The sequence below is a fragment of the Hydra vulgaris genome, chromosome 03, assembly GCF_038396675.1.
Source record: "Hydra vulgaris chromosome 03, alternate assembly HydraT2T_AEP".
NCBI lineage: Eukaryota > Metazoa > Cnidaria > Hydrozoa > Anthoathecata > Hydridae > Hydra > Hydra vulgaris.
In genome coordinates, this window is record NC_088922.1 from 9,185,001 (window position 1) to 9,211,982 (window position 26,982).

General features: G+C 26.9%; 1 protein-coding gene across 1 annotated transcript in view; it reads left to right on the top strand.

Annotated features, from left to right (window-relative positions):
* Window positions 1–26,982, top strand: part of LOC100215557 (protein RRP5 homolog) — a 92,645-nt gene that overhangs the window by 6,008 nt on the left and 59,655 nt on the right. The window contains exons 2-11 of the mRNA XM_065792269.1: window positions 2,961–3,059; window positions 3,217–3,390; window positions 7,879–8,040; window positions 8,223–8,319; window positions 11,751–11,854; window positions 13,590–13,658; window positions 17,768–17,875; window positions 25,325–25,593; window positions 26,206–26,262; window positions 26,897–26,957. Of these exons, the coding sequence (XP_065648341.1) occupies window positions 2,961–3,059; window positions 3,217–3,390; window positions 7,879–8,040; window positions 8,223–8,319; window positions 11,751–11,854; window positions 13,590–13,658; window positions 17,768–17,875; window positions 25,325–25,593; window positions 26,206–26,262; window positions 26,897–26,957 (1,200 nt within the window). The remainder of the gene's footprint in view (window positions 1–2,960; window positions 3,060–3,216; window positions 3,391–7,878; window positions 8,041–8,222; window positions 8,320–11,750; window positions 11,855–13,589; window positions 13,659–17,767; window positions 17,876–25,324; window positions 25,594–26,205; window positions 26,263–26,896; window positions 26,958–26,982) is intronic.

Sequence of the window (26,982 nt, forward strand, 5' to 3'; positions counted from 1 at the left end):
ATTGCTTTTCTCTTTGTTCTATATCGCTCTCCTTCATCTCAAGACTGCACTCTTTTTGATTCTATTTCTAATCATATTGACCAAGCCCTCTCTCTTTATCCATCAGCCTATATTGTTGTTGATGGTCACTTTAATGCTCATCACACTGGATGGCTTGGCTCTAGTGTCAGTGACTCTGCAGGCATTAAAGCCCACAACTTTTGCCTTTCTCAATCCTTAACTCAAGTAGTCAACTTTTCAACTCGCTTTCTAGACAACCCGAATCATTTACATTCTCTACTCGACTTATATCTTGTTTCTGATCCTAGTCAGTGCTCAGTTTCTCCACATTCACCCTTAGGTGCTTCTGATCACAGTTTGATCTCTCTAAAACTAATATCTCATTCTTCTTCATCACCTGAATTCCCCTATAATCGTACCTCTTACAACTACCTAAAAGCTGACTGGGACTCTTTCCATGATTTTCTTCGTGATGACCCTTGGGTAGAAATCTTTTGTCTTCCTGTCGACAAATGTGCATCTTAAATAACTTCGTGGATTCAGGCTGGCATGGAATCTTCTGTTCCCTCTCGACGATTCCAGGTCAAGCCTCACTCTCCTCCATGGTTTTCCTCAGATTGTGCTGCTGCAATTGCCAATCGAAACTGTTACTTCCATATCTATCAGCAAAATAATTCTCTAGAAAACAGATATCTGTGTTTATTACTGCTAGAAACCAATGTAAAATGGTTTTATCTAACACCAAAGCCCGCTATTCTCAGGTCATGAAATCTCGTAATTCATCGCAAAAATTAGGCTCTCGTGACTTCTAGAGAATCTTTAATAGTATTAATAATAAGGGCAAATCTTTACTTCCACCTCTCTTGTATGGTTCAGACTTCGTCACCTCACCTAAAGACAAAGCTGAATTGTTTGCTAAGAACTTTTTATCAATATCATCTCTTGATTCCACTAGTTGCGTTCTACCTGATATTGCCAATAAACAGGTTGATCCATTGCTTGACATTCATATTACTCCAGCTTCTGTATCGAAAGTGGTTTCCTGCATAGACTCTTCTACAGCCTGTGGCCCGGACAACATACCTGTTATACTCTTGCAGAAGTGTGAATTTATAGAGATAGAGAATAGAATCCTACTCCGGATTCTATTCTCTATAAATCTCAAATCCAGCCTTGTATAAAATACTGTTGCCACATCTGGGGCGGATTTTCTAATAATGCCATTTCTCTTTTAGACGAGGTGCAAAAATGCATTGTAAATATAGTTGGACCTGCTCTTGCAGGAACCTCCAACCAATATCACATCGTCATAATGTTGCTTCTCTTTCTCTTTTCTAGAAATACTATAATGGGCACTGCTCTAAAGAGCTAGCGTCTCTTGTTTTATCTCCTAAAATTCATTCTCGTGTAACTCATCATTCAATTAAGTCTCGTCCTTTTTCTGTGACTATTCCTAAGTGCTCCAAAAACTAGTTTTTTTCCTCAAACATCAGCCTTTGATATTAGCTTCCTTTATCTTGCTTTCCTGATTCATATAATTTGCAATCCTTTAAGTGGTCTGTCAATCATTATCTTGCTCTACAATCTTAATCATTTCTCTTCCAGTAACTTCCAATTTTAATTAGTGGTTGCTTGCATCCTTGTTGGAAGCAAAGGTGTTTAAATATTAAAAAAAAAAATTTGGAATCTTTCAAGTTGTATGTTAATCGTTATCTTGCTTTATAAACTTTACCTTTTTTATTTCAGTAATTTCCAACTCTGTACATGATTGCTTGCAGCCTTGTTGGAAGTAAAGATGTTCAAAAAAAAAAAAAACTTGATAAATTTTTAAAATATAGGATCAGATTTTATAAAGTTACCAAGTAAATAGAAAAAACAAGTCAGCAACTTGCCAATGCTGTTTTAGTTTCATTACTGTCAAGTTACTCTCAATTGCTTAATGCAATGTGGGGTGAAAATAAAAGGATGGATGGGAGTTTTTATCCAAATGTAATAAATGGGGGAAATAAAATAAGAAAAAGGTGGGGGGGGGGAATGTAGTCTTAATAAACAGGTAAGTGGAAATTTTGTTTTTTCCTAATTAGTAAATTCATATTTTCTAATTTTCAAGACCTAAACTGGTCTTAAAAATTAGAAAATATTAACTGAAATTTTTTTTTAGATTTGAGATATTTTTTTACTTTGCTCTTAATAATAAATTTAAAAATGGGGAAGGGGATCTTGATAAGCTCAGGGTGGAAAATGTACACATTTTCAGCTTTCCATCGCACACAACAGAAACAATGACCAAAGCCATTTTTTTAAATGTAAATTTAAAGTTGTTTAAATAATTTTACTTTGGTTTAAGTTAATATTTTTCGAATAGTTTAAACCGTGGTTTAACCATTGGGTTAAACCTATTGAATCTGGCTTGTCCTGCTAAAGATGTTGTTTGCCACAAATTTCAAAAACAAGGACACTTTAACGCTAAGTATGTAAATCGAATAAATAATTAGCTGTTACTGTCTCTGGCAATATATCTGTAATGATATGTACTGGAGCACCTAATTGCCTCTCACTTGCAATTCGGAAGGTAAAACTAATTTGGCAAAAATTTATAATAGCTAGAGTGTAATATTTCTTAACACTTAATTTTTTAAATATTCACAAAATAGTTTAGTGCAAACAAAAATTATAAAAGCAATGATTACCAGAATATAAAAATAAAATAAAAATAAAAAGCAACCAACTTCTCTCTAAATAGTTCTTAATTTGCAAAGATAAAATATGTATTTAATGTAATTAACTTGCTGTGGTCAACATAAAGTGCAAAATAATAATGTTGTTATTAAAATGATGTGATCATGAAAATGACATGGTCATTAAAATTATATGTTCATGAAAATGATATAGAAATTTAATTATTTAATTTAAATCTATTTTAAGTTTAAATTTTAAGTTAGATTGTAATTAATTTTTAGAAAGAAGAACCAATCAAAAAGAAAGTTAAAAAAGCAGAAAAAATCACTACAGTAAAGAAACCATTAAAACAAAAATTGCATGATCAATTTTCTTTCAAGGTACAATTAAACAAACTTCTTATATAAAAAAAAATTGTTTTATTTTTTTTTATAATAATATACCACAAATATTAATATTATTTTATTGTTTTTATTTATATTAAAATAAATAATATTATATAAAATAATATTCATGTAAGCTATTATATTTTTCTAGTATATAAGCAAAGGATTACTCATACTTGGATGTGTTAGAAATATTAATAAAAAAGAATACATTATTGGTTTGCCTAATGGATTAAGTGGTTATGTCAGTTTTGTTGATATTCAATCTTTCCTTCAAGAAGTTTATTCATCAGTTGGTTATGTAGAAGACGAGGAAAATCAAAAAGTATGACATTTTTTTGCTTTTTGAAGACCAAACAATTTGTTTTGGGTCATTTGTTGTTTGTTTTTTGGGAGGCTGATTAAGTGCAAATTTTGTAAGTGTGAATTGACTTAAGTGTAAAGCAGTTGCAAAGACTGGCTTAAGTGCGTACTGGCATAAATACACTAAAAGAATTAGTAAATATTGTAATAAGTGCAAATTAGCGTAAGTGCGCCAAAATAATTTGCAATGATTGTCATAAGTGCAAATTAGCACAGCCAGTGAGAACTGGCGTAAGTAAGAATTAACGTAAGTGCAAAGTTGGCATTTGTGAAAAAATTTGCAAATGCTGGCATAAATGCGCCAAAAAATATTGGCATAGGATTCGCGCTTATGCCAATTAGAGATTATGCTAATTTTTAGATCTTTGCAAGTTCTTTCTTTGCACTTATGCCAGTTCGGCCACATTAGCTACACTTATGTCAGTCGCTAAGAACAGATTAATTATTATAGTTAATAAACTAATTAAAATAGGCCTTAATATATCACTTTAGAGTGTATATCAAGGCCTATTTTAACACTAATATACTGGCTAGAGTGCCTTAATTAATCTGTCCGAACTCAAATATACTCAAAAAAAAAATTTTTTTTTTATTTAGTATAAAATAAAGCATGATTAAAATGTTCATATTTGAAATATAAAAAGAAAGACATTAAAATCTTTTTTTATCACATAAAGTTACGAGACAAATTTGTAGATTGTATTTAAAACATGAGTTTGTAGATTGCATTTAAAACATATATTAGTAGGTTGCATTTAAAACATAAAAGTCAAATAGTATACTCAAGTAGTAAGTGAGCGGGGTTAAAATTTGACTGTGGCTGGGTTTGATAAAATATAGCCAGAGCTGGGTTTGTGACCGGGGCTGCATTAACATTTATACGTCATAAAGTATATTTTTTTATTCATATTTCATGTTACATTTTGTATATTTATGTATAAATAAACATCATTATGATCAACATAATCATCAACATGATCATCGTATTGCCACCATCATCATCATTATCATAATCATCAGGCTTTTTTTAACTAAAGCTCATTTGTACAGTATGTAAAGCATTCTCTACAAATTTTCTTATTTCTACATGCTAATAATTAAATCACTTTAATCGTTTCTAACAAACATTGTTTGATACAACATTTTTTCTTATCTGTCCTTACCTATCTTACTCTTACCTATCTTTGTGTTTTTCTTTTATATACAACCTACAACTTTTTAAGTCTTCAGTTGACCATTTCCTAGCTTTTACCCTATTCTCTATTTTAAGGTAACTCATTACTTAATAGTGGTTGCTTGCAACCCTGTCATAAGTAAATAAGAGTTTAAAAATATATAAATATATGCCAGTATTTAATAAATAGTAAATGTAAATATAAAATTATAATATATAAATTATTATACATTTTTTTCAAGCCCCGGCTATCAAACCCTGCTAAATCTTATAATTTTGCCAGGGCCGGGTTTGTATAAAGTCTCCTTTGTATACTGGGCCAGGGCTGGGGCCCTGGTCACTTCCTTTACTCAAGTCCTTGTACTCTTTGAAAAAAAAAGTTATTGACAAACAAACTTTATTTTTGAAGTTCAATAAGTGTGAAGTTTTAAATTTACTTTGATTTGTATATGGAATGTTTTTATATTTTTTATAGATGGCAAAAGAATAACTTTAAAACAAAGTTTTTTTAAGCATATTTTTGAAAGGAAAGTTAATATGTTAAATTTTGATTATTAAATACTAAATAAATTTTTCATTTTAACTGGTATTTTATTTTAATAATTAAATAAAATTAAAGCTAAGTTTTTAAACTATAATTTCTAATATTGTTATATTTCATATAAAATTTTTGTGTTAACCATGTTTAAAAACGTTAAAAAAAATTTTGGTTTAAAAGTAACCATTAAATTTGCTTGAAAAAGATTTTGTTGTTGTTGTTGTCCCCAAATTAAATCTCTAATCTGTCCTTTTATAGAATACTTTTGCCATATCTGGAGTGAATTTTCAAATGATGCCCTTCTTTCTTTTAGACAAAAACATATTGTTAAAATAGTTAGGCCTGTTCTTGCAGCCAACTTTCAACCATTTTCATATTGTAGTGTTGCTTCTCTTTCTCTTTTTTATAAATACTGTAATAGACAGCTCTAAAGACCTAGCGTTTCTTGTGACATCTAATAAAATTCATTCTTGTGTTAAGTCTCATCCTTTTTTTGTGACTGTTCCTAAGTGCTCCAAAAACTCTTATTTGTCTAGTTTTTTTCCTCAAACATCAGTTCTTTTGAATTTGCTCCATTTATCTTGTTTTTCTGCTTCATATAATTTGCAAGCTTTTAAGTTGTCTGTTAATCATTATCTTACTTTATAAACTTCATCTTTTCTCTCCCAGTTACTTCCAACTCTAATAGTAGTTGCTTGCAGCCTTGTTGAAAGTGAAGATGTTGAAAAAAAAGTCATACAAATATGGATTTTTGCTAAATACCAAATATTTAGCTAGGCACTCGGCTGAAGCATAGAATATTTGGCAACAGTTACTTTGAAGATTCCAACTTGCTTCATTGAAGTGCATATGTTAACTATGCTGTTGGCATTTTTGTTTTATTTGTGATTAGGTGGTATCACAGCATGCATTGTTTGTTGACTTAAATCAAATTGTTTTAATTACAGTTATGTATAAGAGTATCATATCATACTCTTCAAACCATTCAAAAAGATTATATAAATAACTAACTCAGGTAAATCTTGCATTTCTAAGGTTATTTCAGAAGTTGATGTAGATATATATAGCACAAAGAACTCCAAATTTATTAAAAATGATATATTCATTACAACCTGAACTTAAAACATGGTTCAACTTTAATTGGAATGTCAATTATATGGTTCCTTTTTTATTTATGCATGTTTCAAAATTAATTTCAAAGCATTAGTTAAAACAAAAAACAAAACAAAACAAAAAAATTAAATGTGAAAGATTAAGTCAGTGAAAGGCTGCTCTACAACAATGAATCATCACCGGTGTTTAGTAGCACCAGTGATAACTCATCTTCTCTTTGTAAGAAAAATAAATCTAAATAAAAACAATCAAATTAATCTTTACAAAAAAGTATGTGCACGTGTGGAGATTTTTTTTTTTTTTTTAAACTTCGCTTCCAACGAGGCTGCACGCAACCACTAATTAGAGTTGGAAGTTACTGGAAGAGAAAAAGAAGAAGATTGTAGAGCAAGATAACAATTGACAGACGACTTAAAGGATTGCAAATTATATGAATCAGGTAAGCAAGATAAAAGAAGCGAATTCCAAAGGACTGGTGTTTGAGAGAACACTAGAGGAATAAGAGTTTTTGGAGCATTTAGGAACAGTCACAGAAAAAGGATGAAGCTTAATTGAATGACGAGTAACATGAGAATGAATTTTAGTAGATGGCACAAGAGAATTTAGCTCTTTAGAGCAGTGCCTATTATAGTATTTGTAGAAAAGAGAAAAAAAGCAACATTACGACGGTGTGATAATGGTTGGAGGTTGGCTGCAAGAGCAGGTCCAACTATGTTTACAATGCGTTTTTGCACCTTATCTAAAAGAGAAAGCGCAACATTAGAAGATCCGCCCCAGGTATGGCAACAGTATCCCATACAAGGCTGGATTTAAGATTTATAAAGATAGAGAATAGAACCCGGAGTAAGAAAGCTCGATAAAGAGATGCAACCTTAGCAGATGCTAATTTTGCAATGGATTTAATATATGGATGATGTGAAGAAAAAAAAGTTCGATTGCATATGAAACTAGTTATTACATGAAGTTGTTTGCTTAAGTTGGACAGTAAACCCTTACAAGTGGTGGTCAGCAAATGCAAATTTTATCCTAACAGAACTTGCTAAAATTTTCTTATTCTTTGCCAGTAGCAGGGGAGCATAGTTAATGGCTATTTTCGAAATATGAAAAATTAATGAAGAATTCGCAATCAATATTATCAAACAATGAAAATATTTTGTCATTTTACCACCTAAAGATTTTAAGTTTCAAATATGCCAATTATTTGTTAAAATAAAAAATAAAAAAAATAGTTATGTAATTCATTTTTATGCATTTTTTTCATCACAATCTGGTATTTGGTATTCGGCTGAATACCAGTAGCAGATTGAAAAAAGTAGCCAAACAGATAGAATACAGAATAGTCACCAAATATTTGTGATGTCTCTACTTATTACATTAAGTTAAAATTATATGCAAAAAACAAATTTTTTTTTCAAGGTTTTTTAATTACTGTTTAATTGTTAAAAGTGTGAGTTATTATTTAAATATATAATTATTTATATTATAAATATTTATAAATTATTTAAATATAAAAACATTGGCGGTAATTATGAACCTGATTTATTACTTTTTGTTTCAGTTTCGAAAAGATTATTTTAAATATACAATAATATTCAAGATAGTAAATTAAGTTTGTTTACTTTCAGAATGCTATATTGACGCCATCATTGCTATCAGTTGGTCAGTTAGTACCTGTTGTTGTTAAGAAAATTGACTCAGATAAACATGGATATAGGAAAATATTGCTCAGTATTTTTCCTTCTGATATAAATGGAGGTGTAAAAGCAAATGCTTTACATAACAATTTGGTAATGTTGGTTTCCATTTGATTTTTTAATTCAATATAATGTATTAAGAAATATATTAAATTCTTCACAATATGATTTTTAATGTTAATACAAAAGCAAAAATTGAAAAAGTTTAAATTTCATTAATGAAAAAAAATTTATTGATTACAAAAAAATTGTTAATTGATGTCATTTATAAAAAGGTGTTATGGGGAATGATACAAAGTATGGAAGATCATGGTTTTGCTGTGTCATTTGGAAATAAAGAGTTTAGTGGGTTTTTACCTGGAACTGACTTAGGTATTCACCAAATTTAATTTGCTTCTTGTGTAATTTTTAGTTTTAACATTCTTGCAAAGTAAAATAAATTAATAAAAGTCACATAGTTTTTTTTCATGGTGCAAATTCATGTATATTCTCTTACCTGTATATCTATATAGCTGCTAGGTTTGAATGTCTTTTTTTTTCCTTAAATTAATTTTCACAATTTAAGAATCTACATGAATATATAAAAAATAAATATGCTTAGAGATATTATAAATTTTTAATATGTAGTTTAATTTTAAGCCATTAGCTTATGGCATTCAAATCATTTCAATTTTGGAATTTTTATTTTTTTTCCTTGTTTTGTTTTCCCTTCATCTTGTTTTCTTGATTCATATAGTTAGCAATCTTTTAAGTTGTCTGTTAATTGTTATCTTGCTTTATAAACTTCATCTTTTCCCTTTCTGTAACTTCCAACTCTAATAGTGGTTGCTTGCAGCCTTGTTTAGAAGTGAAGATGTTAAATTAAAAAAATATATCCGGATTTTTTTCAAAATATTTTGCGGATATTTTTAGGAAAAAATTTTCGGATTTTTGAAATATGACCTGGATAATCCCTCATATAGTAGTAAAGGTTTTGATTTTATTTACCTCTAAAGTTTGATTTACTAGGGAAATATTAGTCATGATATTGTTATAGGCAGGCGCTGTTTAAAGGATAGACCAATTCAGTATAAAATCATCAATATTTTTTTCTTTTAATTCCCATATATATTTTGACAGCATGGTGTCTTTTGAATACTTTTTATTCTTGAAAGATTGCTTATGATTGGCAAAACGTTTTTTCCATTCACCCTCTGTTATGCCAATATATTGTTTATCAGGTACATTCTTAGAGGAAACAACACATTTATATACCACATTTTTTGATAAACAACTTCCACTCATTGGACAATTGATTTTTTGTTTACAATTACAATTTTCTGTAGTTTCCTCAAAGAATGTTTTCTCCTAAGTAGATCATCCATTTCTGATGAATCTTTGTTGATGAAACACAGTGTTAAATGGAAAAAATTTTTGTTAAGTGATTTTCTACTACTAATATATATATATATATATATATATATATATATATATATATATATATATATATATATATATATATATATATATATATATATATATATACACACACACACACACACACACACACACACTACCGACAAAAAGTTTGAGGCAGGCTAGGAAATTTTAGAAAGAAGTGAATAAACAAACTTTTTGAAGTCTAATTTATAATTTAATTAATATGTTTACAAAAACTAAATATTATTATACATTTTTGATCAATAATTTCTAATTTTAACTAGCGTTTTAATTAAATTTTTAATTCGTCAAAATAACCACCTTTATTTTGTATTACAGCTGTACAGATCTTTGGCATACGATCAATCAATTTAGACAGTTTTTCAGGTTGTATTGCGTCCCATTTTACTTGCAATATGTGCCAAAGGTCTTTCACAGAAGATGGCCATTTTCCTCGCACATTCCTATCAAATTCTTCCCACAACAACTCGATTGGATTAAGATCTGTTGATTGTGGCGGCCATTCCATTATTTTTAATATTTTCTGGCTTTGAAGGTTTGCTAAATAAATTTTGCAGATTTTGCTGGTATGTTTCGGGTCATTATTGTGCATAAAAACATACTGATCGGAAAATAACCTCTCACCAGAAGGCAGCATTTGATGTTCTAAAATGTCTTTGTACACCTCTTTTGTCATAATTCCTTCAATTTTGTGTAGGTTTCCAATATTCCCCCCACCAAAACATCCCTAAACGACCACAGATCCACCCCCATGTTTCACAGTGGGTATTAAACATTCTTCCGAATACCTTTCCCCTGCTAATCTTTGCACGAAAACATGACATTTTGAACCCAAAACTTCAAACTTGGATTCATCTGTTCAAAAAACGTTTTTCCATTCTTCAATTGACCAATGTTTATGATTTTTAGCCCAATTTAGCCTTTTTGTCGTATTAATTGGTCTTTATAATGGTTTACAAGCAGCTACGCGCCCATGCAAGCCAAATTTCTTCAATTGGTTCTTCACAGTGGAAATGCTAATTTTAAGATCATTAAATTGATTGTACACAGACCTGATTTTTTAGGCGGTGTACCTTCTATTTAATAAACAAATCTTTTTTATTTCTCTACCTTGTAATTTATTAGTTTTTTTAGGCCTTCCAGCACGTTTTCTAGCTGCATTCTTACCAGTTTCTTTGTGTAATTGTAATATCCTTTGGACACAACATCTTGAAATTTTCATTTTTTTGAAATTTCGACTTGTGAATAACCTTCTTTATGATAAACTTGAATTCTTTCTCTTTCAGCAATTTCTAATTCCTTTCGTTTAACCTTTTTTTCCCTTTTTTTACAATTTTTAGACAATTTTTGCTAAATTATAAATATCAAAATTCTGTGCTTGTTATTTTTCTTTTTACTACAAAAAAGTTTTTACCACACACAAAGTTTATTAATTGTCAGTCTAGTAAAGGTATTAACACTATTTCTTGACAGTGGGTTTTTTACTGATTCGCTGATTATTTTGACAAATCAAAACTCGTACTAGTATAACTAGAAAACGCAAGTTAAAATTGGAAATTATTGATCAAAAATGTGTAATAATAGTTTTTGTAAACATATTAATTAAAATATAAATTAGACTTGAAAATGTATGTTTATTCGCTTTTTTCTAAAAATTCCTAGCCTGCCTCAAACTTTTCGCCAGTAGTATATATATATATATATATATATATATATATATATATATATATATATATATATATATATATATATATATATATATATATATATATATATATATATATATATATATATATATATATATATATATATATATATATATGTATGTATGTATGTATATATATATATGTATATATGTATGTATGTATATATATATATGTATATATATATGTATATGTGTATATATATATATGTATATATATATATGTATATTTATATGTATGTATATATATATATATATATATATATATATATATATATGTTGCCAACCTCAAACTAGAGATCAACCACAAGTTAGAGATTGGTTTCAGGTTGGCAAAAAAGATTTTACAGAAAGAGGTTGGCATAAAACATAAAAACAAGGTCTGCAATATTTTGCTGATCTCAAACACTTTGAGTTTGGCAATTAGATCAGCTTTACAGCATGTTGACCTTAATTCCAAGGGTGGTTTGTATGTATTTTTTATATTATTCATCCCCGCAAGAACAAAAAAGGCTACAACAGTCAAGGAGGCTACTTGTATTTAGTTACAACACTCTCTCAACTCTTCAACTCCAAAACATATTGCTTGACAAGCAAGGCCACTGCACAGAAACAAGTTAAAAAGAAATACATATTTAAAAAAAATATAATATATTTTTAGATTTAAAAGTAGGGCAATTGATGTGGTTTGCAACTACTAAAGTTAGTTCAAACAAGAAGGTTTTAACTGTTTCACTTGATCATAATATTATTACAAAGATGAAGGTAGTTTTTATTTTTATTTTGAAGATTTTAATAAAAGATTTTAAAATTCTTTTTTAAATATTCATGTTTGTTCTCTAATAAACACAAGTGTTTTTTTGTATAGGAAATTTTATTTAGTATCTTTTGATTATTTCCTTTTGTTTTTTCACTATTTGAGGAATTTGTTTAATAAGTTTTCATTATTTTATTTAATTATTTAATTTTTCTCTTGTCTACACTTATTTAAACTTTGATTATTTTAACTGAGAGAGAAAGATTTGTTATGAATATTATTTACTTAAAATGTTTGTAACTAATATTTATTTCAATTTAAGGTTTCCATAGCATATTGAGTAAGTTTTGCAATAATTTAATAGCAATGACTAATTAGAATTGTATTAACTAATAAATTAGTATTTCCCAAAATAGATAATTGATAGTAGGATAGTTTCTCAAAATAGATAATGTCTAATAAATAGATAATGAATAGTATAATAGTATTAAATAATGAAGTAGCAAGTCTCCATAATATTGATAGTAATAAAAAACTAACTGATTGTCAAAATTTACCCGCAGGATAAAGACTTTGAAAATATTTCTTATGCGTTGAAAAATAAACATTGTTATGTATTATTAAAAAGAAAAATTAAATTGGTTCATGAATTGTAATTGTAAAAATTCGGAGGTGTTAAGTTTGGTTTAATATTGCTATGTGGTTGTCACTGAGGAAATTGGTGGTAAATGTTAGTGTTTATGCTAAAGGAAAATTCTATCATGTTAGCTTTATTTAAGTGCATGGAAATCTGCATTTATATGTTTAGAAATTTTAAAATCTTTCTAATAGTTGTTTACTTTTTTAAAATTGTTTAAATGCTTCTTTTTTTTTTAAACTGCTGAGCTTTTCCTCCTTTAGTATAAAAAAGGTATAAAAATAGATTCCTGGTCCATCTAAATCAATCAAATTTTATAATTAATAAGCCTCGTAAATTTGTTGGTTGATGTTCAGAATTATGTGATTTAAATCATACATTTATGCCTATTTATGTAGAGTGCTATTGTATTGTAAACACACTCAATGTAGAGATAATATTTTTGTAGAGTGCTATTCATTGTAAAAAAGAAATTCAATCTCCACCACATCTCTGGTAGAACTTTTTTCGACTTTCAGTCTTGTTCATCAAGAACAATTTTAAAATTTTTTAAATTGTTCTTGACAATTTTAAAATTTTTAACCGCAGTGGTCCCCTAGGTGTTAAGGAGATAAAAAAAACTACTCTACTGTATGGAGTTGCAATTACTGGTAATGAAGTTGTATCTATGAAACAATTTGGAAAACTTTAAAACTAAAAGTTTTAAAGTAAATAAACCTTTTCAATTTATAATTTATAAATAATCATGGTCTTTAAAGTAACATTTCATGGCGGAATCTTACCTTTTGAAAAAGCTACATTTTTTTACTGTAACTTTTCCTTTATGCTCAAAAAACTTTTGAAAAAGTTGAGGGGTGTTAAATCTCCTCAAAAAAGTCATATGTGTCATAGAAAACACACAGAAAAAACAGAATCTGGCAAAGTTTTTTTAAATTTGTTTTTAGTTATTATTTTTAGTTTTTTGTTGTTGGTGTTTAATTACTAATAATTTTTTTTTTTTTTTTAATTTGATTATTATGAATTCTGAAATAATATTAAATAATTATATAAAAGTATCATAAGAAATTAAATATTAAGTAGAATTATTGATTATTTAAATTTTTTAGTGTTTACAAAAATCTGCTCAATTTTCTTCATTAATGCCTGGACATTTGGTTGATTTTAAAACAGAGAAGGTATTTTTAAATTTCTATTCAGATTGTCATTAAATCGTTTTATTCAAAAATTTGTCTTAGCAGCTCAATGGTTTCTAATAACTCAGATTGAAAATTAAACCAGCAATTAATAGCTGAAATGTTTCTGTAGAATATTACTATTATTTAAAAAAGTTTTAAAAAAAATTAAAAAACTCTCAGTCAATATATGTTCATTCCTCGCATGTTCTACCTATTTAAGTCAGCCAATGTGTGTACAAAAAATAAATCATCGAAAATACAAGAAATGAAACAAACAAGCAATAAAGGACAAAAAAATGAAAACAAATCAGCTTATTAAAATTAATATTGCAATATTAATTACAGCAATAACAACAAAATCAATTATGATATTTTCTAACATGAAATTGTAATAATTGTTATTTTTAACTAGATTTTTATCACAATAAAATCTATCTAGTTATTATTTACAGTGTTACAGTGGTAATAAAATTGTTCTAACGGTACTTTTGAATAAGTATATGTAAGAAAACAATGATCCATGATGCATCTGATTATTAATTGTTTTGATTGTATTAAAATAATTAAATTTTTAATATTCACGTGGCAATTTTCTATAGACGCACTAAAGTTTTGATGAATTTTGATGCAAATTTCTTATATTCTGTAGTATTTTTTATTTTGTGAGTCGAAATTAAGTTAAACTTAACCAAATGCCAAAAGGAAAGGTTCTTACCGATATTGAAAAAGGTCAAATTATGGCTTATCATTAAGAAAAAGTTACAAATCGAGATTTTGCTAGAAGATTGAAGAGATCAGATCACGTTATCCGTAATTTCTTGAAAAATTTAAATGTTTGCAAGGAGACGATTAGGAAAGTTCCTAAAGTCAGCCCACACATTGTATGATCAAAAATGAATAAAGCACCAAATTTGAAGCCTGTTCACAAACAGAAACAGATGGAATTTGCCCGCAAAAACATGGTACGCGATTGGCAACAAGTAAGAAATTTTAGATCAAATTCCCATGAATATGTAAGATATCTAAATAGTTGAATATTTTTGTTTTCAATACCAGGTGATTTTTTCGGACGAGAAAAAGTTTAATCTTGATGGGCCTGATGGTTTTAGTGACTACTGGCGTGATTTGAGGAGAGAACCCAATTATTTTTTGACAAGGAGTTTCGGTCATGGATCTTTGATGGTTTGATTTGGGTTTTGTGCAACAAGAAAGTTAAATTTAACATTTGCATCTTGCAAAATGAAAAGTTCTGAGTACAATGATGTGCTAAAATTATGTTTAATTCCATTTAAAAACAAATATCGATGCAAAAGGTTTGGTTTTCAACAAGACAACGCCAGCATTTGCACTAGTAATGAGACTAAAGCTTGGTTTGAAGGTAAAAAAATCAAGCAAATGTGGTGGCCTGCTCGCAGTCCAGATTTGAATTCTGTTGAAAACATCTGGGGAATCATTGTAAGCAGGCTTGGTCAGGAAAGGTGTGTGATCGCACTCTAATCTTGACCACACATAAATTATTTATTTGTGACATCTTGGCCATGGCTCTTTAGATATATATGTTATTAAAAAGTTTATATGCTGCCATTTTATTAAATCCTTTAAATATCTGTGTGTGTGTGGCTCCAACAATAAGTCAATGTATTAAAATAAAATTTGTTTGATAATATATACTTATAACAATTTACACTAGAAATATCAACAAAAACTTATCAAAACTCAATTAATACAAATTTAAAAAAAAAGATTCTTCGGAATATTCTGGACCTTTAGTTCACTAAGTCAGCGTATTTTTTGAACCAATAGTATTTCTTTGTTTGTAGATTTGGTGGGTTTTTAATGTTCATGAATATTCTTTATGCTATCCTTCCACACCAAGATATTTTGGGAACATTCATGTTTGAGTATGTTTCCATGTTTGTCCGCATAACAATTAATTTTTTAAATACACGCTAAAAAATTAACATCATAACTATAATGTTTACTAATCAAATGTTTTTATATTAGCGAATGCTTTAAAACATTCGCTGATATACAATCATTTTATATAAAACAAATTTATATTAGTGAATCTTTTTAAAGCATTTGCCAATATAAAATCATTTAGTTAGTAAAGATTAAAGTTACGAAGTTAATTTTTTAGCGTGTATTTTAAAAAGTTATTGTTATGCGGACAAATATGGAAACATACTTAAACTTGAATGTTCTCAAAACATCTATGAAGCCGTGGACAAGTTGTCGCAACTAAATATTGTATGCGTGGTCAAGATAAGAGTGTGATCGCACGCCTTTCCCAATCAAACCTGTGTAAGACCTATCTATGCTGACCAGAAGCAATATAACTTTGCGGCAGAGCTAAAAGTAGTGGTATCAGAATGCTAGAAGGATATAGAGCCAAAAGTGCTGGAAAACTTAGTGGGAAGTATGCCAAAACAAATTTATTAAGTAATTGAGCGCAAATGAGGTCCAATTGAGTACTAAAAATGTGATAAAAACATTTTTTTTGTTGATAGTTTTGTTAAAAAATGTGAACTGCGTCTATAGAAAATAGTCAGCTATCTTTTGATTTTAATTCATTTATGATTGACCTCTTTTCAAATTTGATATTATTTTTTGATAATTTTTGTTATTTTTTGATACTTTATTTATAATTTATTGAAATACACTAAAAATAAAGTTAAGACATAATCCACATGCGCCTATAGAAAATGGTTGCAGTGTATGACTTGAACTTTGTTTTTACAATTACTTTAAAATTTTACCATATCACATAATTTATTTAATATCAACAGAATTAATGAGCGCATGCATCAACTGATAAGTAAGGAGAACTTGCAGGGAGTGTACATTGGAGAAAGCGTGAGGGTTGACATTAATATTGCTGGCTCTAACCCTAATTAAACTTATTACTTTAATGCAATTGGTTTAGTCGTTAATTGTTATTGTCATGTAACATTAAAAAATCAGCACGCAAATTATTTTTAATAAAAGTTAATATCATGGTAATAATGATAATAACAGTAACAATAATAATATAAATGATAATAACAGTAATCAGAAAACAATTTTTATAAAAGAGTTGTGTGTTTCTAAAGAGTATTTTGACACTCAAAATTCAAGTATGAATAAGGATGCAGATAAGTATGTCAAACCTAATTAATGCCCAATTGTGTTTACCCAATGGAATAAAATCAACTAAGTTTATAAAAAATTAAGAAAACCTGCCTAACACAATAAACTAAAATTTTTGTACAGTGAACCAAAAAATGACATAAATCCTTTATTCAATAATTAACAAGTGGGATCTTAAGTAAAAGATTGTATTTGCATAACCTTTAAAAACAAATTTCATAAGCATTATTAATCTTATATTTAATACATTTTTATCACAGCTCTGAGTATATTTTTTGTTTGCTCATATTTTTACCAGAAATAAAAAAATGAGTTGTGGCACCGTAATTGTTTAAAACTATCAAGTAATTAATTAGTTAAGTGTTTATTTAGTAAATAAAAAATGAAAATTTTAAATATATGTTTAATTTTCTAATACCGTGTAAGTTTTGTTTGAGTTTTTTATGCTCAACTTTTTATAATAATTTTAAAAAATACTGGGAAAAAAAAAGTATATACCTTTTTTAACTTTTTTTTTAAAGAATTAAAAAAAATTTTTAATGTATATTAAACTTGTTTATTATAAATTTGTATAAATCAACTTTGTACCCTGGTCTTGAGGTCTTGTTAGCCCCCCTCCCTCCCACCTTTCCTATGATGTGATCTATCAAAAGCTTACAGATTTCTCATTTTTGCATGTTCAAGAATCTTTTTTATAGATCACACTTCTAGATTTTTCTTTCTAATTTTTCTTTCCTCTTTGCTGATTCTATATTTTGATATTCCTATAATCAAACCACATTGAACCAAATCTACTAACACAAAAATCGAATCACATTGTTAACACCCATTTTTAGTGCGATTAACAACTCTTTTTATTTATGTTATTATTTATGTATTGGTATGATTTTTATATACACCATGTATTATTGATATATAAGTATACTTTACTAAAATAATGAATTAGTAAGAACATATTTAAAATTAACATATTTTTTTAGAAATCAGAAAATCTGGGTTTTGGATTGATATTTGGAAGTTTTGATGCTTTTGTTGACAAACGTCATGTTCCTTTAGATAAAGAAATTGTATTAATAGAGCATGAAAAGGTTATATATTTTATTATAAAATTATTTAATGAAAAACTAATAATTAACTTTTACAATATGATTTATCAAACGTTAAATAACAGACCTTGAATAAAGGTATTTCATTTATACCTTATGGGAATTACATCATGTTAATTTATTTGCTAAAGTAGTGGAGAGATTTAAACAATCTGTTAATCTAAGGATGTTTTTTGAAAAGGTGATAAAAATCAGTCAAAAACTCATTAAACCATTATAGGCGCTATTATAAATATGGACGCTTAAATAATTATTAAAATAATTATTAATGCTATTTATAGATACAGCCATTTAAATAATTTATTAAATTTAAGTAGTTTAGGTTAGTTAAAGTTTAAGTTGTTTTAATTGTTTTATTAAAATTAGAAAAGTTATCTTAAACAAAAAACAGGGGAAAAAACAAAGATGCAGCTACAAATAGAGTTTATTAAAAGCAAATCTTTTGTTTAAGTTTAACTAAATCATAGCATAACAACAGATAGTTTTTTTAGGGGTAAAAAAATTATTTATAAATTATAGGAACACTGTTCCTATAATTTATAAATAATAATTTTTAAAATTTTTTTTGCGTTTGATCAATCATATGCATTAGTAAACACAATTTAAGTTGTCAGAAAAATCTAAACTGCCAAAGTGCCAAGTATCAATAATTTTAAAAATTAAAACTTCTGTCTTTTTGATTTCTTTTTTCCTAAGTTTTTTTTAAAGTCAGCTATTATGGTAGTGAAAATAAGCCATCAACATATATTAATTTATTATTAACAAATACATATATGCGGTAGTGTTGTAGTGGTAAAGCGCTCGCTTCAGAAGCGAGAGGTTTCGAGTTCGATCCCCACCACGTCCCTGGTAGTACCGTGCTCAACTTGTTTCTCCGTGCAGCGGCCTTGTTCGTCAAGGTTCGTGTTTCAGAGTTATAGAGTTGAGAGAGGGTTATAACCACTATTGAGTAGCCTCCTCATCTGTAGTGGCTTTCATGGCCTTGAGGAGGTGAATAACAACAACAACAACAACAAAAATATATATATATATATACATATATATAACACAAGTTATATTAATGATATTGATTCCATAATTCCTGCGTCCTATGGTTCTTTTATAGTTCACCAAAATTTTTTAAATTTATGATAAACAGCTTCACCACATTGTTTCTGCATATTTTTTTAAATTTATGATAAACAGCTTCAACACATTGTTCTTATGATAAACAGCTTCACCGCATTGTTCTTGTGATAAACAGCTTCACCATATTGTTCATATTGTTGCATTTTTTTCTAAGCTATAAAGAGTAGAATATGACAGTAAAGTGTTTTCTAGAAAACTTTCAAATGGTAGTCAAAAATATCTTTTGCATATAATTGGAGACTAAAAAATGAATGTATGTATTTTCTAGAAAACTTATATGTTATAAGTATGTGTTTTCTAGAAAACTTTCATATCATAGTCAAAAATATCTTTTGCATATAATTGGAGACTAAAAAATGAATGGGTAAAGTCTTCAATTTTAACAGAAATATCTGTACCCATTTCTAAACAGAACCTTGCTGCTGATTTCACTAATGAAAACTTATGCTAACAATTAACTATTAATAAAATATCAATGATTGAAGTTAAAGTAACATCTCTCTCCAAAACATCTAACAAGGACATAAATCTATTAGCATTTCTTACATCTAAACCATGGTACCCTCTCAGTATGTAATATGTTTTCAACCAATTTTGAAAATGTTGCCCAAACACATAAAAGCATAGTACAAAGTTTATTCACAACTCCTATCATGTGGAGCTCATCTGGAGGAACATTGTGTTCAAATAATGTTTCTTGATCTTCTATTTCTATAAGAAATGTTTTTTTATCATATATTAAACAAGGATTTACAAAATTTTTGTATTCCTGCATTATTAATACTTTTTTTCCATCTCCATATTGATCATAACATAAGTCTACGGAACCATTGTTCTTAGTTTCCCTGCTTTGAAGGAGCATTGTCCTTCAAAATACAGACAAGCATATGAAAGAAAAAAATGATTTTTTGAAAATCATTATTTCAAAAAAGCATTAATGATAACTTTTTTAGAAGTTTTGACCATCACTATTACATTAAGGATATCAATACCTCTTTCCTCAATTATAAATTTGATAAATTGTTGTATTCTTGATGTAAACTGTATCTCTAACAACTATTTGACCACCTTTTAACTATTTGTCAAGGAGTTTCTCTGTTTTACATTTATATAAAGTATTTAGAAAATCCTGTTATTCATTTATGTTCTTAGAGAGTTCTAATAGTCCATAAAGAGTCCAAAATATTTCTAAAGCTCCATAATAGTTTGGAATAAGTCTTAATTTACTTTCTTTCTTTGTGTCTTATTTTAATTTACTCCAACTATAACAGGGAGAAGATTTATGCCAGTATACCGCCAGAATTGCTCTCCACTTACAAAGTTTTTATGTTCCATTTTAACAATCCATATGCTACTTGATTTGCATTTTTATATCCAACTGGTTCAATAGTTATGATATTGTTTACAGCTTTACTTTTCCAAAGATGAGAAACTCTTCAACCTAAAATTAATAGTGAGAAATTTAAAAATATTTTAATAGTATCTTGAAGTTACATACGAAACAATGCATTGAATCAAACTGTAATGCAACAAAGAGAGGCTTCAATTTCAATTAATTTCATTCAAACTTCAATTAATTTATATATATATATATATATATATATATATATATATATATATATATATATGTATATATATATATATATATATATATATATATATATATATATATATATATATATATATATTACATATATATGTATATATAAATACACATATATTGTATATATATATACACATATATTGTATATATGTATATATATATATATACACATATATTGTATATATATATATATATATATATATATATATATATATATATATATATATATATATATATATATGTATATATATATATGTGTATATATATATATATATATATATATATATATATATACATATATACAATATATGTGTATATATATATATGTGTATATATATATATGTATATATATATATATATATATATATATATATATATATATATATATATATATATATATATATATATATATTCACACACCTATAGTAAAGGTGTTAAATATATAGTTTGTGGTAAAAAACAGCTCGTAGCTTGTCTATGGTTTTTAAACTGACAAAATTAAGGTTAGATTATAATAAAACATATTAATTTAATTGAGGAAACCAATTAAATTTAATATTTTTTTAAAAAAAACCACAAAAACACAAATTAAAAAGCTAGAACTAAAAACCTTCTAAATGTTTTTATTTTAATTTTTTTTACTGTAAAACATGTGCAGAGTGCTGCTACATTGACTTATCTTAGAGCCTCTGCTACAAGGGAGTGTTGCTACATCAACCATCTTATAGCCTGCTGCTACAAGGGAGTGCCATACATCGACTGAGGGTTTGGTTAGGGCAGGCAGTCTATCATAATTAAAAAAAAAAATTTTCCGGCCTTCAAAATAATTAAAAAAAACAACAACCCAAAACTGACCTAGCAACAGTAAAATTAAAAACGGCTGTGCATAAGTATATATGTGTGTATATATATATATATATATATATATATATATATATATATATATATATATACACACACAGGGTGTTAGCCAGAAAAAAAATTCATACAGCGTTTTAGCGAAATTGGGAATTTAGGTGTGGCTAAAAAAAAAAGGTCATTACATTCTGACATTTAAAAAAGTATATACAATTAAGTTTCAATTTAAATTTTCTATTTTTGCTGGGTTATTCATAGGAATATTTTTTTGTTTTATTTTTCAGGAATATTTTTATATTTTATAAATGTTTAATTATAATTATTCAACTTGTTTCATTTTAAGCAATTTTCATCAGTTTTCATTTTTAAATTGGTTCTCTCCTTTGTTTAATATTGTTGAGAGAAAACTAGAACAAAAGACAATTGTTTGCAGTTTTAATGAATGAATTAATAAATTTATTTATTGAAACTTTGATATATCTTAATTGCGTAAATCGCTTTTAAATACAGTTTTAAAAGGTTTAAACGACTAGTTACATATATTGTCTTCTTTTATTTTCATTTTTAAATTATAAATGTAAAAAAAATGCTAAATAGTATTTAATTTTTAACAAAACATTTTTGACAATTTCCAAGATCCTCTTGTAATTTTTTAACTTGCTAAAACAACTTTTTAATGATAGTCGACAAAAAAAAACTATACATTTTACTTAGGAATGCCAGAATTTTACGGCTTTTACGAAGGAAAACACTAAAAAAAAAATTATTACAGGTTTGTAAAATCCGTAAAATTGTAATTTTTGTAAAATCCAGACATTTGACAACCCTAATTATATGGAAAGATTTCGAATATTTCAGATTTAAAATACTTAGTATTTTAAAACTAAAAATTTTAAAATAGTTAAACATTTTTTAAAATTTTTTTACATAGGTAATCGTATTATTGTTCATCATATTTTATATTACAATTTTTATCATAAGATAAATTCAAATAGTAAAAAACTTATTTAAATCGATAGCTTTTAAATGAAAGGTAAATTAAAGTTTCCGAAATTTTAATAACCTTTTATTGAAAAATTGGTTGGCTCGCTAATTTCCGTCAAATATAATGCTACTTTTATTTAAATACTTGGTGTAGTTAAGGCGATTTACAAATTATTCGAATTTATTTATTTGAAATTGGCATGATTTTATAGGCGTATTATGTCCAAACAAAAGCTTTAGATGTTATATTTTTTTTCGCTTTCGGTTTTTTTAATATTTAAAGAATTTTTCTCTTTTTTATATAATTTTCTAATCCTTTTTACTACCCCTAATTGTGAATACAAAGAATACCATTTTGGAGCCTTTAGATCACTTTCGCTCATCGACATTAACATGAATTTAGTTAAAATCTTTTGATAAAGTTTCTTAATTTACTATAGATCCTAGTTCTAATCGTTTCTGACCTATTAGCTTTATATAGTTGTCAAAATACAATATTTCTATCAATTTTTACAAAAAATACAAGAATTCCGACCAAAAAAGAACTTGCAATCAAGAAAAAGCGCCAATAAATGTTAAAAGCTTTTAATCCATGATGTTCATTTTACCTAAAAATCGTATTTATTTAAAATCTTATACAAATTTGGACAAGCGAATTAGGATTTTAAGAAAATTTATAAAAAAAAAATTCTACGGCCTGGGTTTTTTTGCTTCAACATTTATATTTTATGATACCGCAAAATTTATCATTTTATTTTTTCCGTCTTTTCATGATTCACAGACCATTCATTTAACGGATATATGTAGTAGTCAACAAAATATCATACAGACGCTATAGTATTTTAAAATTGCCTTAACTCCACCAAGTAAGTAACAAAGACATTTTTTTTTTTTTTTCTTTTTTTTTTGTAATTCTCTCCCCAAGGCCGAGAAGGCCACTACAGATGAGGAGGCTACTTGTGGTTATAACCCTCTCTCAACTCTATAACTCCGAAACACAAACAAGGCCGCTGCGCGGAGAAACAAGTTGAGCCCGGTACTACCAGGGACGTGGTGGGAATCAAACTCGGAACCTCTCGCTTATGAAGCAAGCGCTCTACCACTACACCACTACCACATTTAAGGGGCAGATCGATTTTTTTCAATTTACAAATATGCATTAAATATCTACGTAAATTTTGAATTTGTAAATTAAAAAAAAATTAATTATTGTAATTGTTGTAAACATTGGTTAATAATTAATAATCAACTTGTTTCTCCGCGCAGCGGCCTTGTTCGTCAAGGGTCGTGTTTCGGAGTTATAGAGTTGAGAGAGGGTTATAACCACAATTAAGTAGCCTCCTCATCTGTAGTGGCCTTCTGGGCCTTGGGGAGGTGAAATAACAAAACAAAAAAAAACAAAAAAAAATAATAATATTATAATATTATTTAATTATCTTTTATGTTTTACGCAAAGATAACATATACAATACGTTTCATTGCAAGTTTTATTTTTGATTTTTTTGTTGTTGTTATTTTCAGTTTACTTTACCAGCTAACTTATTTTACCGAAATTATTAATAAATCTTTTAATATAAAAACGTTATTAACTTATTTTATATTATAATATTTATTAATATGCAAATTTTATTTGTAACTTTCCTAACTTTAGATAAAAAGGAAGAATGTAAATAAAGAGTTTTTGAATAACACAAATAAATTAATAAAATAATTTATTAAACATATTGAACAATTTTAACTGGAGAATAACTGACGTCAATTAAAAATTAAAAACATTTTTTTTTCAACTTTGGAATGAATGATTTTGCTTGTTAATGTCGACACTTTTTTTTTCACATTAAAAAATCGATCTTAATTCTTAATTGATTAACTTAATTCATTTCCTTGTCCCGCGTACTAATTGCGTTTTTTACTAGTCTAGCGCAACAATTTAAATCTGAGACTGATTAAATTTTTTTTTTTACCATGATCTTAAAAAACCTTTGGGAATTTTAAACCAATTAGGAAACCACGTTATATGCGGCGCCATCAGGCTGGCTAACACCCTTATATATACATTTTATAGAATATATATATATATATATATATATATATATATATATATATATATATATATATATATATATATATATATATATCGATCTGTGTTTGAACAATTTAACTTTTTAACTTTGATTCAATCTTTTTATTTAATTTTCTTGTAGCTTGCATAATTTTCTTGTAGCTTTTATTTAATTTTCTCCTAGCCATTTGCGAAATCATTGCAATGAATAAATTATTTTTAAATAAATTTAAAATTATCAATGCGCCTTTGCTTTTTTTTTTTTTTTGATGGTTAGCCTTCAATTTTTTCCACGCTGTATACTGCAATCAATTTGGAGAACAGTAGGAAATAAAAAAAGTATTAAAAATAAACAACAATAAAACCTGTTCTGATGGCTAATAATATAGTGAAAAAACCTCTTTACTTATCACCAAGGTCAAATTATATAAAAAAGAAATTTGTTTTTAAATATCTGCAATATGTAATAATTTAAAGATATTATAATACACATTATAAGAATTAAATTATTAACTGTCTGTTTATATCTACCTGTTGTATTATATTTCAATCTCAAAAGTTACCATGTTTTTTTGTAAGGGAAATACTATTTGCTCTTTAATAGCAGAATTAGTTTCTCCACCTGTAATTTTATTCTTCATTATATATAAATCCTATTCTGTAATTAAAAACTATTCATTATTCAAAATGATTCATTTTCAAGATTTAGAATGAGTTTTAAAGATGAAATAATTTTCAGAATGAAGTTCTGTCAATGTCACTCTACAAATGACTTTGAATACTATATTATTTTTAGGTTGAGGCGCGAATCATTCATATTGATCCGAATACCAAAAAAATTGGTGTTACACTGTTGCCAGAGTTGATCAAGTTTCCTAAGAATATTTCATGTAATCATCATTCTGTTGGAGAAGTTCTTGAATGTCAAGTAGTTCGCTCTGATTCTTCAAGTGGTCTTTATATGAAAATGTCTGAAAATACCTATGGTTATGTACACATTTCACAAACAAATGATAATCGTACAACTAAGTTGGGTAAAACATTTAAAGTCGGCACAACACATAAGTAAGTTTGTTTTTTGTCAAGATGTTATACATGCACATTTTTATTATTCTAAAATGTTATAACTTTTCATATAATTTTTTTTAAATTTACTTTTATAAAAAAGCATGTTACATACTATCCAAGAAAACATGTTAAATTTCATAGTTGAGACTGCATGTTGTTTTAAGTTAATCTATTTTTATTATTGCATAAAGCTGTAAAACAATTAATATTTTATACATTTTACTTTGTTTCTGTAAGAAGTAGTAACTGTGTGTGGTTTGAGTGTGATTGCATTGCATAGTGTGTTTTAAGTTTGATTACAATGCAAGTTTTTATTGCAACACAGGTTGTGATTTTTTTTTTTTTTTTAATTGAGAATTAACATCCAAAAATACATTTTTTGATGTTAATCTTAATTGCATTCATTATTAGTTGGAAAATTTTTTATTTATATTAAATTTGCTTTTTTACCTAAATTTATTCATTGCAAAAATTTATAATTACACATTTATCATAAGTATTAATAGATATAAAGCTAAAGCTTCTTTTTTTTTAATAATTTTTTAAATTAAACATACTCAAAACATAGACCTAAAAATAATCATTTTGTAAGAATTTTTATTTGTATAGATGCAGAGTACTTGGGTTTAGTGCAATGGATTCTGCGTACACACTTACCATGAAGAAGTAAGCTCTTTAAAATAAAAAAGTTGTATAAAAATGCTTTATTAGTTTATATAATTTTTATTTTGTATTGTGTCATCACTCAAAAAATGGCTTCCTTCACCCTTCTCAAAAATCAGCAATTTTAAAATATGTACAATAAATGTAAATATAAAGTTTTAAAATATAAATATCTTTTTGTAGATAGTGTTATGATAAATCCTAGTAGGTTTATTATTTTTTTGAAATAGTTTATTAATTGTTAAGATACCTTATATGCAAAACGTATTACATAGAAATTAAATATAATAATGTGATAAATTAATGTTAATTAGTTTCAGTAATCTTGTAGTAATGTTTTGAATTATTACAAGATTAGTAAAATATTAAAAAGTATTCAAAATAAATAATAAAATAAAAATATATTAATTGTTTCTGTTAATATTGGTATATAATTTAACTAAAATGAAAAAAAAGTATTAAAAAAAACTCTATAAAATCACTAGTTTAATAAAATCTGACTTTAATATCTTAGAAGTTAAATTACGAGCTATATTGGTTTAACATTTGATTTGATGTTGGTTAAAGATGTATTTTTTTTAATTTGTTTAACATAATATTTTTGTTTTATTCTTGAACATGAATTTCATTTTTTAAGGTCGATCTTAGAAAAACAGTTTCTCTCATATGAAGATCTAAAACCAGGAATGCTCATATCTGTAAGTATAAAAAAATTGTGAAAAG